The sequence below is a fragment of the Lygodium microphyllum genome, chromosome 6 (genome assembly GCF_053477565.2).
Source record: "Lygodium microphyllum isolate KBCC chromosome 6, Lygodium_microphyllum_v1.1.10, whole genome shotgun sequence".
NCBI lineage: Eukaryota > Viridiplantae > Streptophyta > Polypodiopsida > Schizaeales > Lygodiaceae > Lygodium > Lygodium microphyllum.
In genome coordinates, this window is record NC_141140.1 from 65,198,660 (window position 1) to 65,218,304 (window position 19,645).

A 19,645-nucleotide genomic window follows, 5' to 3' on the forward strand; every position below is an offset into this window, starting at 1 on the left:
GTTTTAATCATGGTCATACACTCAAAGTTCTCTCTCACTACTGGTATCTTAAAGGTGACTCGTATACAATAGCAAGTCCTTATTATTAATTCCTTGGTTAGATGATGTTGAATTTGGGATTAGCTTTGATATGAAATGTGGTATTATGAGCATTGGTGCATGGATGACGTTGGGTTTCAAGTATTTGAAGATTTTTGAAGTTGTAATAACAATGAACTTGACCTGAGTTAGAGAAATCATGTTAACACAGTAGTGTTTGTGACAGTGTTGAAGTGTCTGAAGAAGATGACCCTATTTTGAGCATTTCTGGCATCACACATGCAGCACACATATTTGTTAATGGGAAACTAAGAGGTACATGCTCTGTTCTTCCTATCAAAATATATTAAATACACAGCTGCATATATTTATATGAATAAATGATCAGAATATCTGTAAGAAGATGTTTGTCTTAGCAAGTTTCAAGGGTCTTCTTAAAGATAGAGGTAACTTGAAGGAAAATGGAAACATCAGATCATTTCCCCATTCTAGAGTACCTTTGTTTGTTTGAGCTGCTTTGCCCTTACCGTCGACAATTTAGCCAACAATTTGACAACAAATACATATAATACATTGTTTTAATTTTTTAAAAGTAAATTTCTTTCAAGGATTCCCAATAGGTACTTCTCTTCGCCAAGAGCAACCACCATGTTTCTTGCCATCAAGAAATAAGTTGATTCATGTAATGCTATCAAGAAGATTCTCCTCATTGTTGATGTTTATAATATTGAAAATTTTCAATAATATGCTTCACAGGCCATGGCTATGTTGCAAGTGTGTCATCGCCAGGGCATTATTCAACCAGGAATAGCGTGCATACAACGAAATTTGGCTGTCTTATTAACCTCTTATATCATTAGCTTTATCCAATAATTTTGGTAGAGATTCTAGCACCCTTGCAGTTTGAGCAAGGAAAATAGTCTCAGTAAAGAGTTTGTTAGGGACCTGTTAATCTAATGCTCATTTTGAAAATCCCATTCTTCCTTTGTGCAAGACAATTGATAGTAATATTGAGTGTTACTTAATACTAGGCCTAATTAGATCACTGACAATCCATTTACTTTTAATATCATGATTGTGGTAGTGGTTGTATGAAAGGCTGGATGGAGAAGAGGATTATGTGGATTTCAGTATTTGCCTTGCAAGTTTATGTCTGTAATTTCTTCTTGTTCTCCTTGTCTTACTTTGTCTCCTTAAGAACTCCACAAGAATCATGAGTGTGGTCCCTCCTGAGAATGTAGACTTGGTGTCAAAAACAGAACTAATAAGGGCCATTTCCAACTGGGTGGATGGTCACTGCATTGGCAAGAATACATGCTGTCCAAGCAAGTTTTTGATGGTTGTCCATCAAATCCGAGCTGGCCTTAAGGATCACCACATATAGATTAAAATGGAAACCTAAGAGAGACTAGGCGAGGAAAACAAGAACCACCAACCCATCTACCATGGGTCCAGATTAGCAACAAAAGAAGTAACCATCAACAAGGCAAGAAATTTACTTCTGATAAGGTGAGAAATGATGCATTATGCATGCTAAACCTTATGCAAGTCACTTGAGCATATTAAGGTCACAGAAACCTGAGGTCCCTTGCTGGAACTTATTGGGCCCCAATTGTAGGACACATATGAAACATGAGTGGAATATTCCCTTGGATGCCTAAGTTAATAGATAGCAATGACCAAAAGGTCAAGTAGACCATGTAGGCAATGAACTTAGTAATACACGCTAACCACCACATACAACCATGCATTCGCACCTGCCATTGACCTGTACGCACTCTATAGATACAGATTGCCACTAGCCAAAGTATTTATGCTATTGAGCACTCATGCCTTCTAACATTGTGGCCCTGCTTCGAACATCATCCATATTACCATTGAAGCTCTTACAAAAGATGGGTCAATAGTTCAGTTTGGTTTGATAAAAATTCTATCCTCTCTCTAACAATGGTATTTCTCTATTATCTTTTGTTGTCTCATGCTTCCTTTCAGCTGGAAGTCATCCATCTTAGGTAACTCATATGCCCAAAATGGCATTCCTTTAGATGCTTGAATACTAAACATCATTGGTTTGGTCTTTTCACAAAGCTCACTATTGCTGCCTATTTACACCCCTATCTGCCTCTCTATGGAGTTGCCATTGAAGAGAGGGAGAAGGCAAAGGTGGATCTATGTTATGAGCGGCCAGGCAGTAGAATGGCTGGGGCCTGTCAGAAGTTTATGGTTAATAATGAGGAGCAGTAGGAAAAAGGAGTTTTAGGTATTTCATTCTTAGGCAACCTGAGAGTCACCCACAGATATATTTGAAACGCTTCATGCTGAGATCTATCCAATATTTGCATGTTTGGGCCATATCAATTCCCCAGTCTCCGTTTAGTCTCTTGAGTTTTTATCATGAACATTCAAGGCATTCAGCAACATCATTACTCTTGCCACCTGGCCAGCAGGTTACAATTAGAATACGAATGGCTTTAAGTAGGATTAGAACTGGTCTACAACAGATCAGTCCCAGCTTATTGATCAGTACTAGACAACAGCACCAGTTCAGTCTGAGTTTCTGCACTTTAGAAACAGGGCATGCTGCAGAAGAGCAAAAGTAGTTGACCAAATCCAAATAGCATGTTTTGATTCTCAGTACCAAAATGGTTTTATCCTTGCAATCCTCAGTTTTCCAACTCAAGGGAACTTTGCTGCATGTAATATAGCCTGTATTTTCCTCAGACGAGTCCCAGACATCCGCAGACCAAATCTGCTTGTTTCTTTCTATGTCCTATGACAGATTTGCTTGTCTCTCTCTGTCCCAAGACAGTGGTCAGACAATTCCCTCCATGCTGCTCCATATCAGGTTGTACAAGCCATGTTTTCACCATAAGGCTGTCTAACAGCAGCAGAAATGGGCCCCTTTCTGTTTCTTTTTTCAGGCGGTGCCAGCTCAGCAGCAAACTTCTCCCCTAGCAGAATGAATTCAAGCCCAAACAAGCAGATGATACTTTGCTCACTGTTCAAGATGAGTAGGTCCCTGGGTAGGTGACCAGCTTGTCTTCGATGAGGCTGCAGTAGTAGTCTCATGGTTGGCCCTCCATTGATTCCCTCAGACATGTCTTCATTTTTTTCTCAACAGACTGTCATCTCTATGGCTGGATGTCAGCAATCACATATTCTGGTTCAGCAGGCCTTCACTAGCACAGTCTGAGTGCTCTCAGTATTACAATGTCAAGCCTCCTGCTCCTCCCCAGTCATGCCCTGATAGGTTTTGCCTCTGCCATGCTGGTCCTCCAAAGCCTCCAGGTTATTGAAGTCTTCTCCAAACGATCTAGGAGTCCACCTCTGGAAGTCCATTCGCGATCTCCACCCAAAACCTGCTGCGTGCCCTAATCTCCGTAACGGCATAGACGTTGAGGACTCCCAGGCACGAGTTCCCAATATCTAGTCTGATCCATAGAACCCTCCCTGCCACTATTGTCCTGTGGTCTTGTACGCAGGCGGTGAGACTCGGGCCAATAGAGGTGCATACGCCTCCACTCCTGCCGTGGGCGGCTATAGCATGCTCCCAGTAAGTGTGCGAGCTGCCCGGGAGTACCTTCCCTACGCGCTGGGCCTGGGAGGGGGTGAGCTTGTGCTCCTATAAAAGTAAAATGTCGATCTGTCCAGCAAGGGCAGGCTGCAACTCCTGCCGAACAATCAACTTCCTAGATCCACATGACCCACTGTAGTGGAGGCTATTCACATTCTAGAATGCAAGGTGTAAGCTCATGGGGAAACCTGCGACTGACCGAACAGACATTTGTTCGGTGTGGAAGCTGTTGATGAGGATGAGAAACTATGGGGCATGCAGGTACGCTTTGTTGCAGGTCTAGACGGCGAACTCCAGTCCCCTATGGTGGCCCTCGACCGGACCCTAGGGGTAATGGATGCTCCAGGTGGTACAATCAATGCATCTATCAGCCACGGTGAGAGTTGTGACTCCGTGCACTGATAAAAACGGGCCGCTTGTGCCAAGGGCCACTCGATCACATCCCTCGAAGCCCTCCACTGTGGAGGGGCTCGAAAGATAATGCTCAAGTGTGGGACCTCGGTACCAGCCCACGAGTTAATGTCCATCATGCTACCAAGCCATTGCTATGCAAACAGTGCTTGTCCTTCTTCCCCCATCCACTGGGAGATGTGGTCCACCACCTGACTCTTCAACTCCTCTATCTGTGTCGTCGTCCAATCCCCTGAGTGAGAGGACTGAAAGGAGTAGTTTGGTCCATCCGGTGGTGCTAGTGGATGGACCTTGCCCCTCCTTGACTTGCGAACCACGAAGATCCCCAACTCTAGAGGTAGTGGAAACACTCCGCGCTCTGCAACTTTCAAGTAGGACCACGGGCCACTGCGGAAAAACTCCTGTGGCAATAGCTGTGCCTATCTTGGGAAGGTGTGACGAGCGACGGGGCAGATGAGCTAGTGGCTGTGTGGGAAGGGGAAGACTGCTGGTGCGAGGAGGATATAGGCGTGTGTGGCTCATCCCCTCCTGTGGGATGAGTGGGCGTGGGTCTTGGGGGGATCACCTGCAACGGGTGCGGATCAGGGGGGGGTGCTCGGCAGGGGAGATGGTGGGGGGGAAGAGGGTCAAGGGATGGTGGGATGGTCGGAAGTATGTGGCGGGTGTGCGGGGGGCTGGTGGCCCTGGAAGGGGGGGGGGCTGTAGGCCAAGGTCAGTGGGAAAAGCCTGGGATGTGGTGGAGGGTGGATGTGGGGACTGTGGGATTTTAGGTGGGGTAGTTTGTGGCGCGAGTGGTGGATGTGGGGAACTGTGATCCTGCTGGGTGGGACGGGCAGGGGGGCTGCGGAGTGCTTTGCCGAGGGGGCATCGCTCGCTCTCTTGCGCCCTGCTGTCGAGGTGCTGGTTGCGGCCCCCTCTACCGTCTTCCTCTCTGTCGTCTCTGGACCCGTGTGAAACTATCAGCATCCACCTGTGGGCCCGTTGTCGGAGCCGCCTTGGCCCCGAAATGCATACAATTTGCTGCGTGATGTCCAAAGTCATGGCAACATAGGCACTGCCCTGGTTGCCCAATCAAATGACCTACTGCCTAAAGGAGTAACCTCTAGCCTCAATTTCCAGGAACTTTGGTATACTTTTTATGTCTTTTACGGCCACTCATACCTTTGGGACTCCTGCAGTTGTCACTGCATCCGCGAAGGAAGCAAGGAGAACTGTGCCAAAAATCCGTCCAAAGTCTTCCATTAACTGGTGGTATTCTACTATCAGCCCAAGAAACAGTAGGGTGACTGGATGTCTGAGAAAACTGTTGTGGAGCACAAATGACTCCACTGTGAAGCCGCTATACCAAGGAACCATGTAGATAACCCCCTTTGTGGAGGCATAGGGCAAGCTCTCCACCAACTCACGGGCTGCGTGAGCAGAGGTGAGTCGAACCATGAAGATCCCTCGACCCATAAGCACTGCCTTTAAGATCTACGCTGTGCCAATGCGCAGCGTGGAGTGGAGCCAGTCCCATAGTTGGGTTCTCGATGGGGAGTGTCCCACGACCTAACCAAAGATCGCTCTCTCTTTCAGCTCCAACTCTGTGGCCCGGACGACCAAGAGCTGTTCCTCAGAGAAGATGATGCGCAAGGTGTTTGACTGGGGGGCACTTATAGAATGTGTCGGTGTCTGACCAGAGGTTTCCATTGCGCGTCCCAACTGAGGACCTACCACTCACGTTGCTGCACTGTTGGAGAAGGGGGAGAGGTATGTTGCTGCAGAGGAAGGGAGCAATTGAAGGGGAGGCGAGACGATGGCGAGGAGGAGGGGGGGTGGGGGAAGCTTGTTTACTGGTGGGGGAAGTGTTGGACCCTGCTGTAATCCAGCTCGTATCGAGGCGGGGGAGGGGGGGGGGGAGGGGGAGTGTGGAGGGGCGGTGAAATGAACCTTAGGCGGAAGGGCCAAACGGGGCTGCAAGGCGAGGGAGGCGGGGGCAGTGTGGGCGTGGGGCAGTTATAGGGCGGAGGAGCTGGAGCTGACGGGAAGGGGCGCAGCGTGTCAGGAGGGTGAAGGGAGTGCTGCGCAAGAGGAGGAAGGGGGGAAGGCGCGGTGGTGGGCAAGTGGGAGGAGGGAGGCGAGATGGTGGGCAGGAGGGGGGAGGCACGATGGCGGGCAAGAGGGGGGGGAGGCGTGATGGCGCGACAAGAGGCAGGGGGAAAGCTGGCGCACGACAGCAGGCGGGAGATCTGGGAAGGGGGATCACGCAAGGGAGAGCTGGCGGGAGGAACAGCAGGTAGGGGCAACGCTCCACAAGGGGGGAGTAGGTGGGGCAGTGGATGGAGCAGTAGGTGGGGGAGTAGGGGGAGGAACAATGCACCCTGGGGCAGTAGGCGGGGGGGAGGAGAGCTGGTACAATGGTGGGGGCGGAGCAGCAACGCACGGGAGGGCGGGCGATAAGAAGTAATTGGCGAATGTGCATAGCATTACATGAGAAATCCCAAAATTTCAGCTGCAATTTCTGTTGTACATGTACCCACAGGCATAAAATTCGACATGAACGGTCAAAAGCCCCAAAATTTTGTGCTCAAAGCGTCAAACACACATCTGCATTTCCTTTGTCATGCATAGGACTGTCCAATTTTGCCAAAATAAAGCAATTTTAGCAAAACCCCCAAATTTTACCAAGTGTTGATGTCCAAATTGCGTGGAATTCAACCTGTATGTATCGTCTAACTTCGCGTAATGCAGTTTCTATCCATCTGCTTGTCTGACTTCGTTTGTTGTGCCCGCAATGCCTGCAGCAACAGTCGCCTACTCTCCAGCATCCATGACTTGTCGTGTGTCCTGTAGTGACGACTGCAAACTGTCGTCTGCTGCTCGTCAAATCTGCCAATTGCTGCCCACCTACGACACTTGCAACTCCTAAGCTGTCTCGAGGAGTGTGTGCTCCTTGCCAGCTTTGATACCACTTTGTTGCGCCCAGTGGCGCGAGGATCAAGACACGCAGTGCTTACACAGCAGCAGAGACAGAGAGAGAGTGCAGAGTAGTGAGAAGAGTGAGCACGACTTGTGAGTACAATGACGAGCGTATCACTTTAGGTTTTTTAGATAGATATATGTATGAAAGTACAATGTGCTAAGGGTGTGTTCACACCCGTGCACATATAAAAGGCACGATGACCCTTTATTCCCAACAAATGACTGGTCGAAGACAGCCACCCCAAGAAAGTAGAGGATGGGTGAAAAACTTCATGTGGAGTAGGTTCCCCCTCTGAGGTGGGAGGTGCAGGGCCCCTCGCAGAAGTCGAAGAAGTAAATGCCCTCTCTAAGGGCAAAGAAATAACATCCCCCTCTGAAGTAGATAGGAAATCCAAAAACTCATGGATCACGGACTCCAAAATGTCTAATGACGAAGAAAGTGCCGTTGGTCGTGCCGAAGAAGGTATCTGGGGTGCCGAAGAGCTCCCAAAGGTAGCCTGTTGAACTTGAGTAATCGAGGGTAGGGAAGGGTGGGGCACAGAATGAGCAAGAGGTGGGCAACAGTCGCTATCTCTCAATGGAGCGGACTAGGTAGCCGAAGAAGAGGAAGGAGTTGAGCAGCCACTGTCTCTCAAAGGAGCGGACTGACGAGGAGATGGTATCAAACAATCACTATCTCTCAATGGAGTGGACTGCATAACTGCGGGCCGTGGTAGCCATTGTACTCGAAAATAGGTGGAAGAAGACTGCCGCTGGCATTGCGACGATCTCCAGGAGGTCGTAGCGCCAATCGATCCTCCATGTGCTCAAAAGAACTTAGTGCGCATCAGATGCGTCTTATTGCCTTGAGCATAGTACTCTGATAGCCGATGCAAAATGTTCTCTGTGACCCAGAAAGGAGAGGTGGCACAAGGAGTGGCCTAGTAGAAGACGCATATACTTCGGGGGGGTGGGAAGCAAAGGTCGAAATCGGCAAGCATCGGTGGTGTGTCCGGTGATGCCACAGTAGGAGCACCCAGTAGTCTGGACATTTGTTGGTAAAGAAGCCATGGGTACCAGTGTGACTTGCTGAAGAAGGAAGAGGTGAAAGAGGTCAGCCATGAACCATGAACCGCAATGTCCGCCTCAAGGGGTGGGAAGGTAGTGGAAGGGCTGGAAGTGAGCTGCCAGTGGAAGGAGGATGCAATCAGCAGTAAGAGGTTGCAACCAGTAGAAAAACGCAGGTGAGAAGAGAGAAAGACTAAAAACGCAGGCAACAAGAGAGAGAAAGACTAAAAACACAAGAAAAACAGCTTGTAGGAGAGAGAAAGACTAGAAACGTAGGCAGTAGATAAGAGAAAGACTAAAAACGCAAGCAACAGGTGAGAGACTAAAAACGCAGGCAGGACAGCTTGTAGGAGAGAGGACGACTAAAAACGCCGGAAAAAACAGCAACATCAGTCAATATGCTGAAATCAGCTCCGAACATTGTGTAATAGGCTGGAAACAAGCGCCAGACTGTTGTAGACAGCAATGGCCAGCTTGGACCGCGATGTCCTCCATGTTTGGGGTGTGGGCAGTAAGCTAAAATACCTGAAATCTGCAAAAGCATAGAGGACATATATTCTCCCTCTCGGTCCGAACAGAGAGTCTTTACTTTACAGCTAGATTGATTCTCAACAAGTGCTACAAAAGCCAAAAATGCATCATACACTTCTAACTTTTTCACTAAAGAATAGGCCCAGCAGAAGCGAGTAAAGTCATCAATAAAAGTCACAAATTAGTAACATCCACCCAATGACTTTGTCTGTATAGGGCCACATGTATATGAGTGCACTAACTGTAACTTGGCTGTGGCTCTAAAAGCAACATCACGGGGAAACGAAAACCGATGCATTTTTCCCAAAATATATCCCTCACATAAGTGCTTAGGAGATCTCTCCAAAAGAGGTAATCTGTCATGAGGACATGTACTTTTGAAACCTCACTTAACATGTGGATTAATTTTTAATCACATGATTAAGTAAATGATGCACATGTGAGGTGCAACTGGGGTTAAAGTAAATTTATGAGCCCGGGACTCCAAGAAATTACGGGATATCAAAGGCAAAAGTTGCTATAAGTTATGCTGCAGAGGTACTTGGTGGTATCTGGTGCCAGTTGTTGGCCTAGGTCATCCATTTGGCCATAAGTATCAATTGATGACACTAGAGAAATGGCGTTTAATGGTACCTAACGCCAATCTGATAGTCAAAGACGGCGGACATATACTCGAGAATGGAAGCTGCCTAGCCAATTTAATTATTGGCGAGTTAGATTATTTTTCAGGGCACCGAAATAATTATTAGATTAATTTTCAATATTTAAAGATTAAAAATTAATATTTAATTATGGACAATGTTGGAAAAACCATTTGGGAAGGCTGCCACTTGTAAAAAATGTCCATGCAAGTCTGAAAAACGTCTTTAGAGGCTAGGGAGAGGCATTTTTATAAATTCAGCCTGCAAGAGAGAGGGAGGAGAGGTTGTTGGTCTGATTTGCAGCCATTGGAGGACCTTCTGAGGCAGCTAGGGGCAAAAGAAAACCAATCAACAGCAGGAGACAGCATCTACAGGCTGTTAAGGTAGGGCAGCAATAGTAAATGACTGATTTTCTTCAGTTCTTTGCATCTACATGCTGTTGTGGCAGGGCAACAGCTACACTTGACTGATTTTCAGTCATTCTTCGTGACAAAACTCTGAATTTTCTCTCTCTATAGCTTTCCCTCTCATCTCCCAACCATTTCATAGCCTTGCTTCGAAGATCTTAGCATTTGGACCCTTGGAGGTTGAGAAATTGCAAATTTCTCTGCTGTAAACCCTAATTTACAGCAAAAATTAGGGTTTAGCAATAGCCTTGGGAAGCGTGCCAGAAATTGGAAGCTCCAAGGCTTCGATTCAACAAGACTAAAGGTGAATTTCAGCAGAATTTAGGTGGAGGACTTGCCAGCCATTGAATTTGGGGCATTTCCATTGTCTATGAAGTGGGTGAAGGCCAATTGAGTGTCCGAATCAAGGGGCAATATAGATTGAAGATTTGTTGGTCACTTTGGACAGCAAGGGGAGTTGAAATACCGAAAGGGATTGGGAGAATCCCATTGTAAGTCAACTTTTTCTTCAATAAAGCTAAAGAAATACCAAAAGGGGCGCCAATTTTGGGGCCAATCGGGTATGCATTGTCCAAGATCAGTAGATAAATTTGTATTCTTAGATTTGCATTTATTGTTTGCTGCTGTAATTAAGTTGTAATTAGGGATTTACCACCCCATCCGAGGAGGAAGGTTGGTTATATAATCCATCTAGCATATGTGTACGGTGTAAGAGCATCAAGCTATCATAGTTCACATGCCTCATGCGAGCATGCCATAACTCCGCTTGTAACGAAGGACGCTGACTCTGTAGCAGTGGAAGGAGCATCAGAAACAGACATCCTCAACTCCTTTTTCTTCTCCTTGGCTATGCGCTTTCTACACTCAATGATGTAGTGGCCTGGCTTCTTGCAATAATGGCATTTGCCCTTCTTGGCTTGCGTGCCCCCTTGCTTTTTATTACCCTGTGAAGTGCCTAAATTTCTAGAGCTTTGCGGAGCATTCTTTGCTTGGCTGCCCTTGCCCTTTTGTCGTGCCATAAAAGCCTGCTCAGAGGCTATGATATCCACTAGGAGCAAACTGACTAGTTGAAGAAAAGGAATCGGCTGTGTGGCAATCCTCATGGTGAGGTTTAAGGCCGCATGAAAGGCCAAGTACGAGGGCAGTAATGAGTTCAATGTAGTAGATATCAGCTGTGCATCCGAGTAATACTCATCGACATTCATAAGTTACTCACGTAAGTCTTGAATTTTGTTCAAGTGATCTTGCATAGAATCACCCTCATTCATCTTCAGTGTCTCAAGCTCTTCCTTTAAGAAAGAGATGCGGGTCTCATTCTTACCAGCAAACATTTGCTCCAAAGTTAGCCAGGCTTCTCATGAAGAAGCTGTAGACCAAATGTGAGGTATGATAGACCGCTGAATTGCAAATGCAATCAGCAATAAAGCATGCGCATCCTGTGTATCCCATGCCTTTTGAGCTGTTGATCTTTGGGGAAGTGGATGAAGTGGAGCAGGCTGAACAGGCTGAGGTGCTGTTGTCTATGTCCTCTTGGAGGAGCAACAGGAGTCACAACTTCGGGCCTAACTTCTTCTCCGCTTACATAGTCCCAAAGGTTCTTCGCAATCAACACATTCTTCATCATGAGGAACCAAAGTAAATAGTTGTTACCATCCAACCTATCCTCCTTGGATACATAGGTAAATACATCACCTCCCTGATTTGCCATGATAATCAATGCCGAAAAGAGCAAGAAAGGAACAATGTCCAAGTCGGACCAACTTGGAAATCTCAAAAATTCCAAAAATTACAGCAAATAGGTTGCTGCAATTCGCAAACTGAAGTTCACTCTATCAAAACTGTCTGTAATGCACGCAGTCCAAGGTGCATTTAATGCTCAGCAACATTGTAGATGCAAAATGTCCCAAAATGGTAAAAAACAATCTATTTTAGACTGAAGTTGTGGTACGTTTGCCAATCTTTGAACTAACAACAAAAGCCTCAAATTTTCACAAAATCTTTACGTGAAATATGTCCTTGACACTTGCAAATACAGAGATATGTTGCCCAAGCACAATCCTTTTCCTGCGAGTAAGATTTGAAATAAAAATTGATTTAAAAATGTCATTTTACCCTGAATTTGATTGTCGTACAAACTCATACTGGAGGTGCACTTGACTAGGTGCTACTGAGGCATGGCGGGCCAGGGGTGCTAGCGAGGCTACAGTCGTATGCAGTAGGCGTGGTACAGGTGGCACTGGCTGACAGGTGGCGTTTGAACAAGGCACAGGCGGGCGTGTGTAGCAGCGCCGTTGCAGGTCAGAGGCGGCGCTGACCTGGGGTGTGGGCACTGGCAACAGTGGTGGCTGACTAGTGAAGGGCGGTGCTCACAGGCACTAGGGACGGAGCAGGCAGGCGCAAACTAGGGACTGAGGCGGCACAGCTAAGCTGCACCAGCAGATGCTAGGTGGGGGTGGCAGCACACACTAGGGAGGGCGCCACAGGGGAGTGCATAACAAGGTAGGGGGACTGATTGTAGAGGGAGGTGCCTGTTTAGGGAGGGAGCTAGCAGCACGTGAACTGGAGGTAGGCAACACTGTCACAGGCGGCCTTGTACCTTGTGGAGGTGCTAAGCACGAGTTGTAGACTTGGTGAGAACTCCTGGAGGAGAGCTGAACTCAATTTTGATACCAACTGTGAGAAGTTGAGAGGATCGAAGCTTAGCTGAGAGTGCAGTAGACAGTATGGAGAGTGAAGCAGACACCCAATGCAATAGACTGAAAGAGTGTAAGATGAAAGTACAAAGTACAACCCTTAAACCTTAGGATTGTAAGGGGTGTTCACACCTGAAAATGTGTGCAATATGAGAAGTGCGCGTAAATGTATAACATAGGCACATACAAAAAAGAGAATAAGTTTGGGGGAAAAAACCTCTCGTACGGAGAGTAAAAAGTGCCCCAGTGTCCTATTGATCACCGACACTCCTCTGTGAGCATAGGCGTGAATGAAACCCAACATTTAGAATCCCGTAAGCTTGGTTGTCTTGACACTTTCTCATACAAACCCTCACTATCTGGTGGAAGCGGCAAAGCAACCGGTTTCACCTTTTTGTCAACTGATTTATATTTTGTCTCCACGACTGCGTCAACCCATTGTAATCATTCCTGTTGAGCAAACAATGCTATAATATCATATATGTCTAAAGAACATACTGACAACACTATTTTCAACCTCATTTTCTGCATGTATGGTTGCTGAAATTTTAGCCAGTGTAAGTAATATTCAGCCTATAAAAGAGGCTTGAAATGCCTTCATTTTTATCTAACAATCCCAATGACCTTAGTTCCTTAGTAACCCATTTCATAGATATGCGTTCAGCCTTGTACATAGCTTCCTTACGCTTAAACCAACATGAACTATTTGTTGTAAACTGAGAATAACCAATAGTAAATACATGCTTCATTCCATCAAGAGGCGAGTACATCCTCTAAATAGCACTACTGTAGCCCCACATTATAGCAGTGCTCTGAATTCCCTTGCATTTGGAGACAAAGGAGACTCTCGAAGTATATCCCGATTCCTAGGATGATGATTAACACAAATGCTAACTAATTGAACTGCTTTCCTTCCATCCTTGCTTTTGACTCTTATATAAGAAAAACCATCGTCAAGCACCTTTGTTTCCATATGCACTCATGTAATATAGACTTGTCCCAAAATCACTGCATATGAGGAACTATCTTGCACAAAGAGATGCTGCTCTTCTTGTACATCACCAATTGCATTTACATTAGGGTGCGTAGAATAGAGCTCCCCCAAAGAATTATTTACAGCCCTCATATGCCAACCATGATCAATGTCCATAGGCCATGCACCATTCTCATACAATCCACGCTCAATGACATTTATCTCGGATCCGTGGTCACGCAAAGCAACACAAGGAGTTTCACACTCCCCTATTTTCACTACCGTTTCAATGGTAGCCCTTGCCCAGTGATTTATTATGTAATGACTCCGAGAAATAAATCGAGGAGTCTCTTCTCCATATTGTTGCATTTGCTATACTTCACCATGCATATTGCTACAAGACAATGCATTTTCAGTCACTTTCTTCTCTTTTCCACATGCTACCAGCTAATCAACAGTATCCTCCATTGATAAATAAGTACTTACATCATACTCACATTCAGCCCAAATGCCCAACAATCCAGTTTTCTCTTCAAATTGCAGCAATGCAGTAGTGGTATTTCCAAGAAACTGACTCTTTCTCTTAATAATGTCAATGATTTTGTCATGACAATTCCCGCTTGGGGATGCCAAGCACCTCTCCCAAGGTGAATTCCATCCGACTATTTAAAAGTTGTTCTTCAAGAATCTTCTTGAGATCCGTGGCTGTCTCAATATGAGATTGTAGCTTATATCTTGGTTGCTTGCCCTGCTTTTTGTCCTCTTGTTTGCTATCTTGTTTCTGCTCCTGCTCAACCTTTTCCATAACATGCTTAGAAGGTGGCTCATTTGCAGCTTTAGGCGGATCCACACTTTTCATTGTCTCTCTCTTAGATGTCCCTGTATTATCTTCATCTCTCTTCTGTTTCTCTTTCACAAGTATATCCGTGTTTTGCACTTTTGCTAAATATGCATCTACCGAGGATTCCCAGCCAGCTATGTCACGAATGTCTTGCCTTCCATGAGACATTTTACTATCAGTAGCTTTCTTCTTTTCAATTGCATACAAAGCATGTGTCTATATTGTAGCCTTCAGACCAACCATTACTTGGCTAGGCATTCTATCCAACTGTAAACCAAAAGTAGCAGCATGTACAGCTGCATAAGCATTTCAGACAACCAAGTCTTCCAACAACTTTTGCATACCTCCCTTTCCAAAATTCAAAGCAAGAGGCAATCCCATTTCTTATATATGGATCTTGCTATCTTTCCAAAAGATGAGCTATCATGCCAAGGCCTCCTGATAAATGGCACAATCCTTCCTTTCATGCCATAAACTATCACACCACCTATATCGTTTTCGTGGTTTAGGGGCTGCTACCCATTGCCTTTCCTCTTGTCCTTTCTCATCCAATTTTGCCACCTTCAAATGAAGATCTCGCATGTCTTTAACCAATTTATTTAATACATCTCCCCTAACAGTGGGAACAATAGGTGCAGTCATAGGGTTAACCACAAAAGCAGGTGGCTTACTGGATATATCAACTATTTTACCCACAACAATGGGCAAGCTAGATACATGCAATCTTTCTCTTTTTCTATTCTTTTGCACCATACAGCAACATCCTTAATATGGTGCAGTAACAACATCCTTAATATGCCTCCACTTTGTTTTAAGCCCTGTCTTTGTAGTTTGATGCTCTAACAAATCATCAAGCTTCTTTTGAAGCTTAGGATCTGCCACTTGTACAAACAATTCAATTTTTTGACTTGCAAGAGGCTGCTGTTTTGCAAGATCTAACTGCTCGAACCGACTTTCAAATTCTCTTAATAACTCTGTAGCCACAAGACCCTTATTAGGTTTTAGAATCTACTCCTGAAAAGTCTTAAACTGGTGTCTTCAATGTAAAATTCTTCTTGAAGTGTCTTCTTGAAAGCTACCCAGTCAGCATCCTGTATGTACAATTCAGGAACTCAGACTTTCAATTCATGTATAGTAACCTGTATAAAATATCGGCTCCATGCAAGTTGAGCCACCCCAAAGAACTCCTTTTTTTGAGCATAGGTATGTAAATATGCAAATACATTCTTGCCATTAAAAAACTTTATCTCACACTCTACTGCTTGCAAAGCATTCATCACAATAGGTTTTGTTTGAGCAAGCCTCCATCACCTGTTGTTATTGTTGTACTTGTATAAGCATGTTCATATTCTGCACTAACTGCTGCAACATATCACTAGACACTGTGCTTGAAGGTTCTCTCATCCTGCCTTTCCTTCCAACAACCTTTTACCTCAGGCTTACCAATATTGGAGGGGTTTTAGTCAAAAGGTTGTATTCACCGAGGATCAAAGAGAGAAGAAAGTAGAGAATAGTAGATAGGAGAGAAAAAAAAGGATAGGTAGGAGGTACACAAGATAAAGACAAAGCTCAATGATTCAAAGCACTATGTATTGATAGAACCTGAGAAGATAAACAAAATTCTCTCGGAAATAATCTTCAATCATTAGATTTTTTGGAGCTCCCTCTAGTAGACCAAAACCATGCACCAGACACTAGCTTCTTCTTTGATGCTCAGACGGAAAATTTGATGGTTCCATTGTCTTCGAAAGGGAGATAAAATCTTAAGAGGACACCTAATCAGAATTCTCTCAGATTGCTCTTTTTTCTTCTTCTCATCCGGAGTATTATTTGCTGCGCCTAAAAATTATGATCGCGTGTCCGCAAATTTGGAAGCCCCTCTTTTTGCATGAGATCTCCCAAACTGGTTGAAAAGTAAATTGCTTTTTGCATGTCACCTTATTCTAGAATTTTTCTACACCTTTTTAGGAAATTTACAAGAAATAATGTCCAAAATATCAAAAATAGGCTAAAATTGTCTAAAAATCCTATATTTTTGAACCATCCATACTATGGACACTGGCACTAACAAATAGTATGGCATTGACTCTCTAGATCAATAAGAAACTTGGATGATAATGCACTCCAAGGTTTTTTACACTGTATTGGCATAGCGGCACGATAGCTGCCAATGAGATAGAGTCCAATGCTCAGATACAAAGGGAAAATACTATAGATGAGAGAGGAACTTAGGAAGCAACCCTTGCATTAACTCAACATTGGTTGTGACATTGTAGGTTCTCCATTGATGGATGTGATCAAGATGAGCTAGTTGAGGGTTTGACATAGACTCTCACTAGACCAATGACTAGGTCCCAAAGACCCTAAGATTCAAGTAGTTGTTGCATGAAGTTTAACCATGTGGTGAAATTCAACCCGTTACAACGACTCTTATCCATGAAGGCATTCTTGGCTATAGCAATAAGAGTTTTTTTCGAAGTGTGCACAATGGATCCAAAAGTGAGAATGGACTAATTAGGCATGTGCATGGTGATTGCATGAGTAGCCCATGGAGAAGGGATAGGGACACATGGGGTAGAGGATGGAAATCCTTGCATGGGAGTGACCCATGGAGTGTGTGACAATGCACCATAAGCAAAGGAGGAAAATTCTTGCATTTGAGAGGCCAATAGGATGAGAGGTCAGTGTCTTGGGGAAGTGAGGGGGATATCCATCATTGCTGTCCTAGAGTAAATAAATGTGCTCACTTGTGGGTGTGGGTAAGGCAAAATGTTAAAGGGTAGCATTCCCCCTAACAATATACAAGGGTGCAAAGTGGCATTCACCTAAGGATAGGTGACATGGGATGTAGAGAAAGAGAAGGAACTAGAAGTAGAGATGAAAGACCCACCTCCTAGTGTATTGGATGCAGAAGAAGGGAGTACAATACCAGCTTATTAAATGCAGAAAAAAGAGACTTGGCGAATGTGGGTGGGACAGGAGGTAAGCGTGATAGAGAACCACCAACTCCATGCTCAAAAGAAATAGAAGATATAGTTCCAAGTACACCTGTAGATATATATTTGCATCTAGAGCCTCCTTCATTAAAATTGACATACTAAAAGTTTATCCGGATCTTGCACACCAAAAGAAGAAACAAGGGGGGTTTTTAATTCATATGACTCAAAAGGGTTATACGCACCTAACACTAGGTATGGCTGGGATGAAGAAAATGGTTTGCCAACCATCCCAAATGTCATGTCCTTCTTGATTGGAGAGGCGACTAGCCTCACCAACCAGTCCAAATGTTGTAGGAAAGCTGATAGGAAGGAGGTAGTTGGTACCATACTCAATGCGCATGAATTCTTCAAACTCCTCATTTGTCATGAAGCTAGAACAAGGATAAGAAAGTCAAGGTGAAGCTAAAGTGTCATCTTCCTTATGGAGTCCATAATATCTCCTCAAAGTCTCCAGTGATGGAGAGGCTTGAAAAGACATCGGGGGATCCCAAGGAGTGTGAGACATTGTGAATTGGTTACGTATTGTCCGCGACCATAGAATACTCTTTAAAAGAGCACTAAGTAAACACAGAATGTATGAACAAGACTAAAATACAAGATCTTAGATAGTAATGAAATAAATGCAAAACGCAAACGCAAACTCAAAACGCAAAAACGTGAACACAAACAAAACAAAGAGAAAAGAACTCTGAAGTGAGTGAATTGATGCAGTAAATGAATGTAAAGAGTGTATAGAATCCTCAAGAGCAAAGCGATGAGTGATGACGTCCACCAAAGATGGATCTCGAGTGTTGAATAGTGAATGGTGGTAGGCAAGTCACCCAAAAAGTAGTCTGGAGGCTGCAAACTAATAAATGCAGCAATGTACCGTGGAATGGAAGTTGAAAACTATGCATTGTAGCCATTGACAGCAAGGTGACAGATATAGGAGAAGTGTTAGGGGCCGCATGGGCCTGTAATGCCGAAAACACAAACAGGCTGATGCAATCAATGTGGGTAATCAACAAGGGAGCAGGTTGGGACAGCAAACACATCAGTTTGGAGCCATTACCAACAGCGAGGACAGGTTGATGATGACATGGCAGCAATCGTGAAGGCTGGACAGCCCACTGAGTGAAGGCTGATGGCTGGAATCTGCACATAAAAGTGAGAAACCTGCACAAGAGGATGGGGCTAAATGGTAGGCAGCTTGTTTATTTATAGATGAAAAGGATCCTCCCAAATTAGGATTTTGCATGTGGGACACAGAAACCCTCTAGAACTGCTCCCCATTTAATGAGACTTTTGGTAATTTACATGTTTTGGGGCTGTTTTAAAGAGCTAATAAGTTGCAATGTATTTTTAGCTCAACACTTCAGACTATGAGAGTGTGCAATGAAGAGGAACATGAGTATGGTGAGAAAAGGAGAAGCGAAAAACAACAGGAATGGAAGAGAAATCTGCACTGAATCTAGAAAGAAAGTTGAATACAATGATGGACTTATCAATCCTTGCATGCAGCCCAAAGCATCAGTAAGGGCATGGGATCAAGCTAAAGACGATGGCAGTACAAGAGACGAAGATCGATGGAGTGTGCAACCTGCAAAAGACAGAAGAAGATGATCTGCCTCATGCCAAGTGTAGGCTATATATAGCCAACTATCCCCAGAACTGGCCAACCAGCAAACTGGCACAAAAAATATGCAGTTGGCTTGCTCAAAACTGGCTGACCAGCCCACTTTGGAGACAAAAATGCTGACGTGGCATATGCTGGGCAGATCGCAATCATTTGGGCTGCATAATCTCTGACAGAGCAAGGAAAATGGCTGCCTATGCAGTGTCAACACACCTAACACTGACTAAGAAAGAAATGCACACAAAACGGAGTGGAAAAGATGGTCACAGCTCCAATGTCTCTATCAGACTCTAAAAGAGCTCACAACTGACAAACTGACTGAATAAAATTGCAGGCTAACACAAACATAGTGAGGGACCATATAGTTTCCAACAATAACAGTCCAAGACAACTAACACCCCCACAACTTAGAGTAGTAATTCCAACATTCTTCAAGAGTATTGACATTAAGGATGATGTTGGATATTATTTAGATGCCATTCTCAAGGACCAACCTATAGTTGGAGTGCCCAATGTTATAAGACCCATGAATGAGGAAAAGCCATGGCAGGTACTAAGTGACACGGTTCATAGTTTGACACTCCACGGGATGTAGTTAGTAGTTAGGGGATGGCTAATGTGGACTCAATAGTTCTGTTGTGCATAAGTAATGTTAGGGAAGCTCCTATCCCCCTCACCCCATTTCAGGCTTTGTGGCTATACCACACAATTGGGGCCGAAAGTGCCTATTAGGGCTAGAAGCAAGCGAGTTGATAGCTAGGTCCTCAATCTCAGACCAAAGCTTTGAGACTCATTGCAGTTGTGCCCCCTTGAATCTTTACATATATATGTTAGGTACCACCTGCTGCAAATAATGATGCCGTGCTCTCAAGAAAAGAAAATTCTCTTAAAGCAAGTGGCCACCTAACTTCAA

The 19,645-nt window shown here is 44.7% G+C and overlaps 1 protein-coding gene across 1 annotated transcript in view; it reads left to right on the forward strand.

Annotated features, from left to right (window-relative positions):
• The window catches only part of LOC148034635 (beta-galactosidase-like), a 96,299-nt gene that overhangs the window by 50,013 nt on the left and 26,641 nt on the right, over nt 1-19,645 (forward strand). Inside the window, exon 13 of the mRNA XM_087679561.1 lies at nt 266-354. Within this exon, the coding sequence (XP_087535687.1) occupies nt 266-354 (89 nt within the window). The remainder of the gene's footprint in view (nt 1-265; nt 355-19,645) is intronic.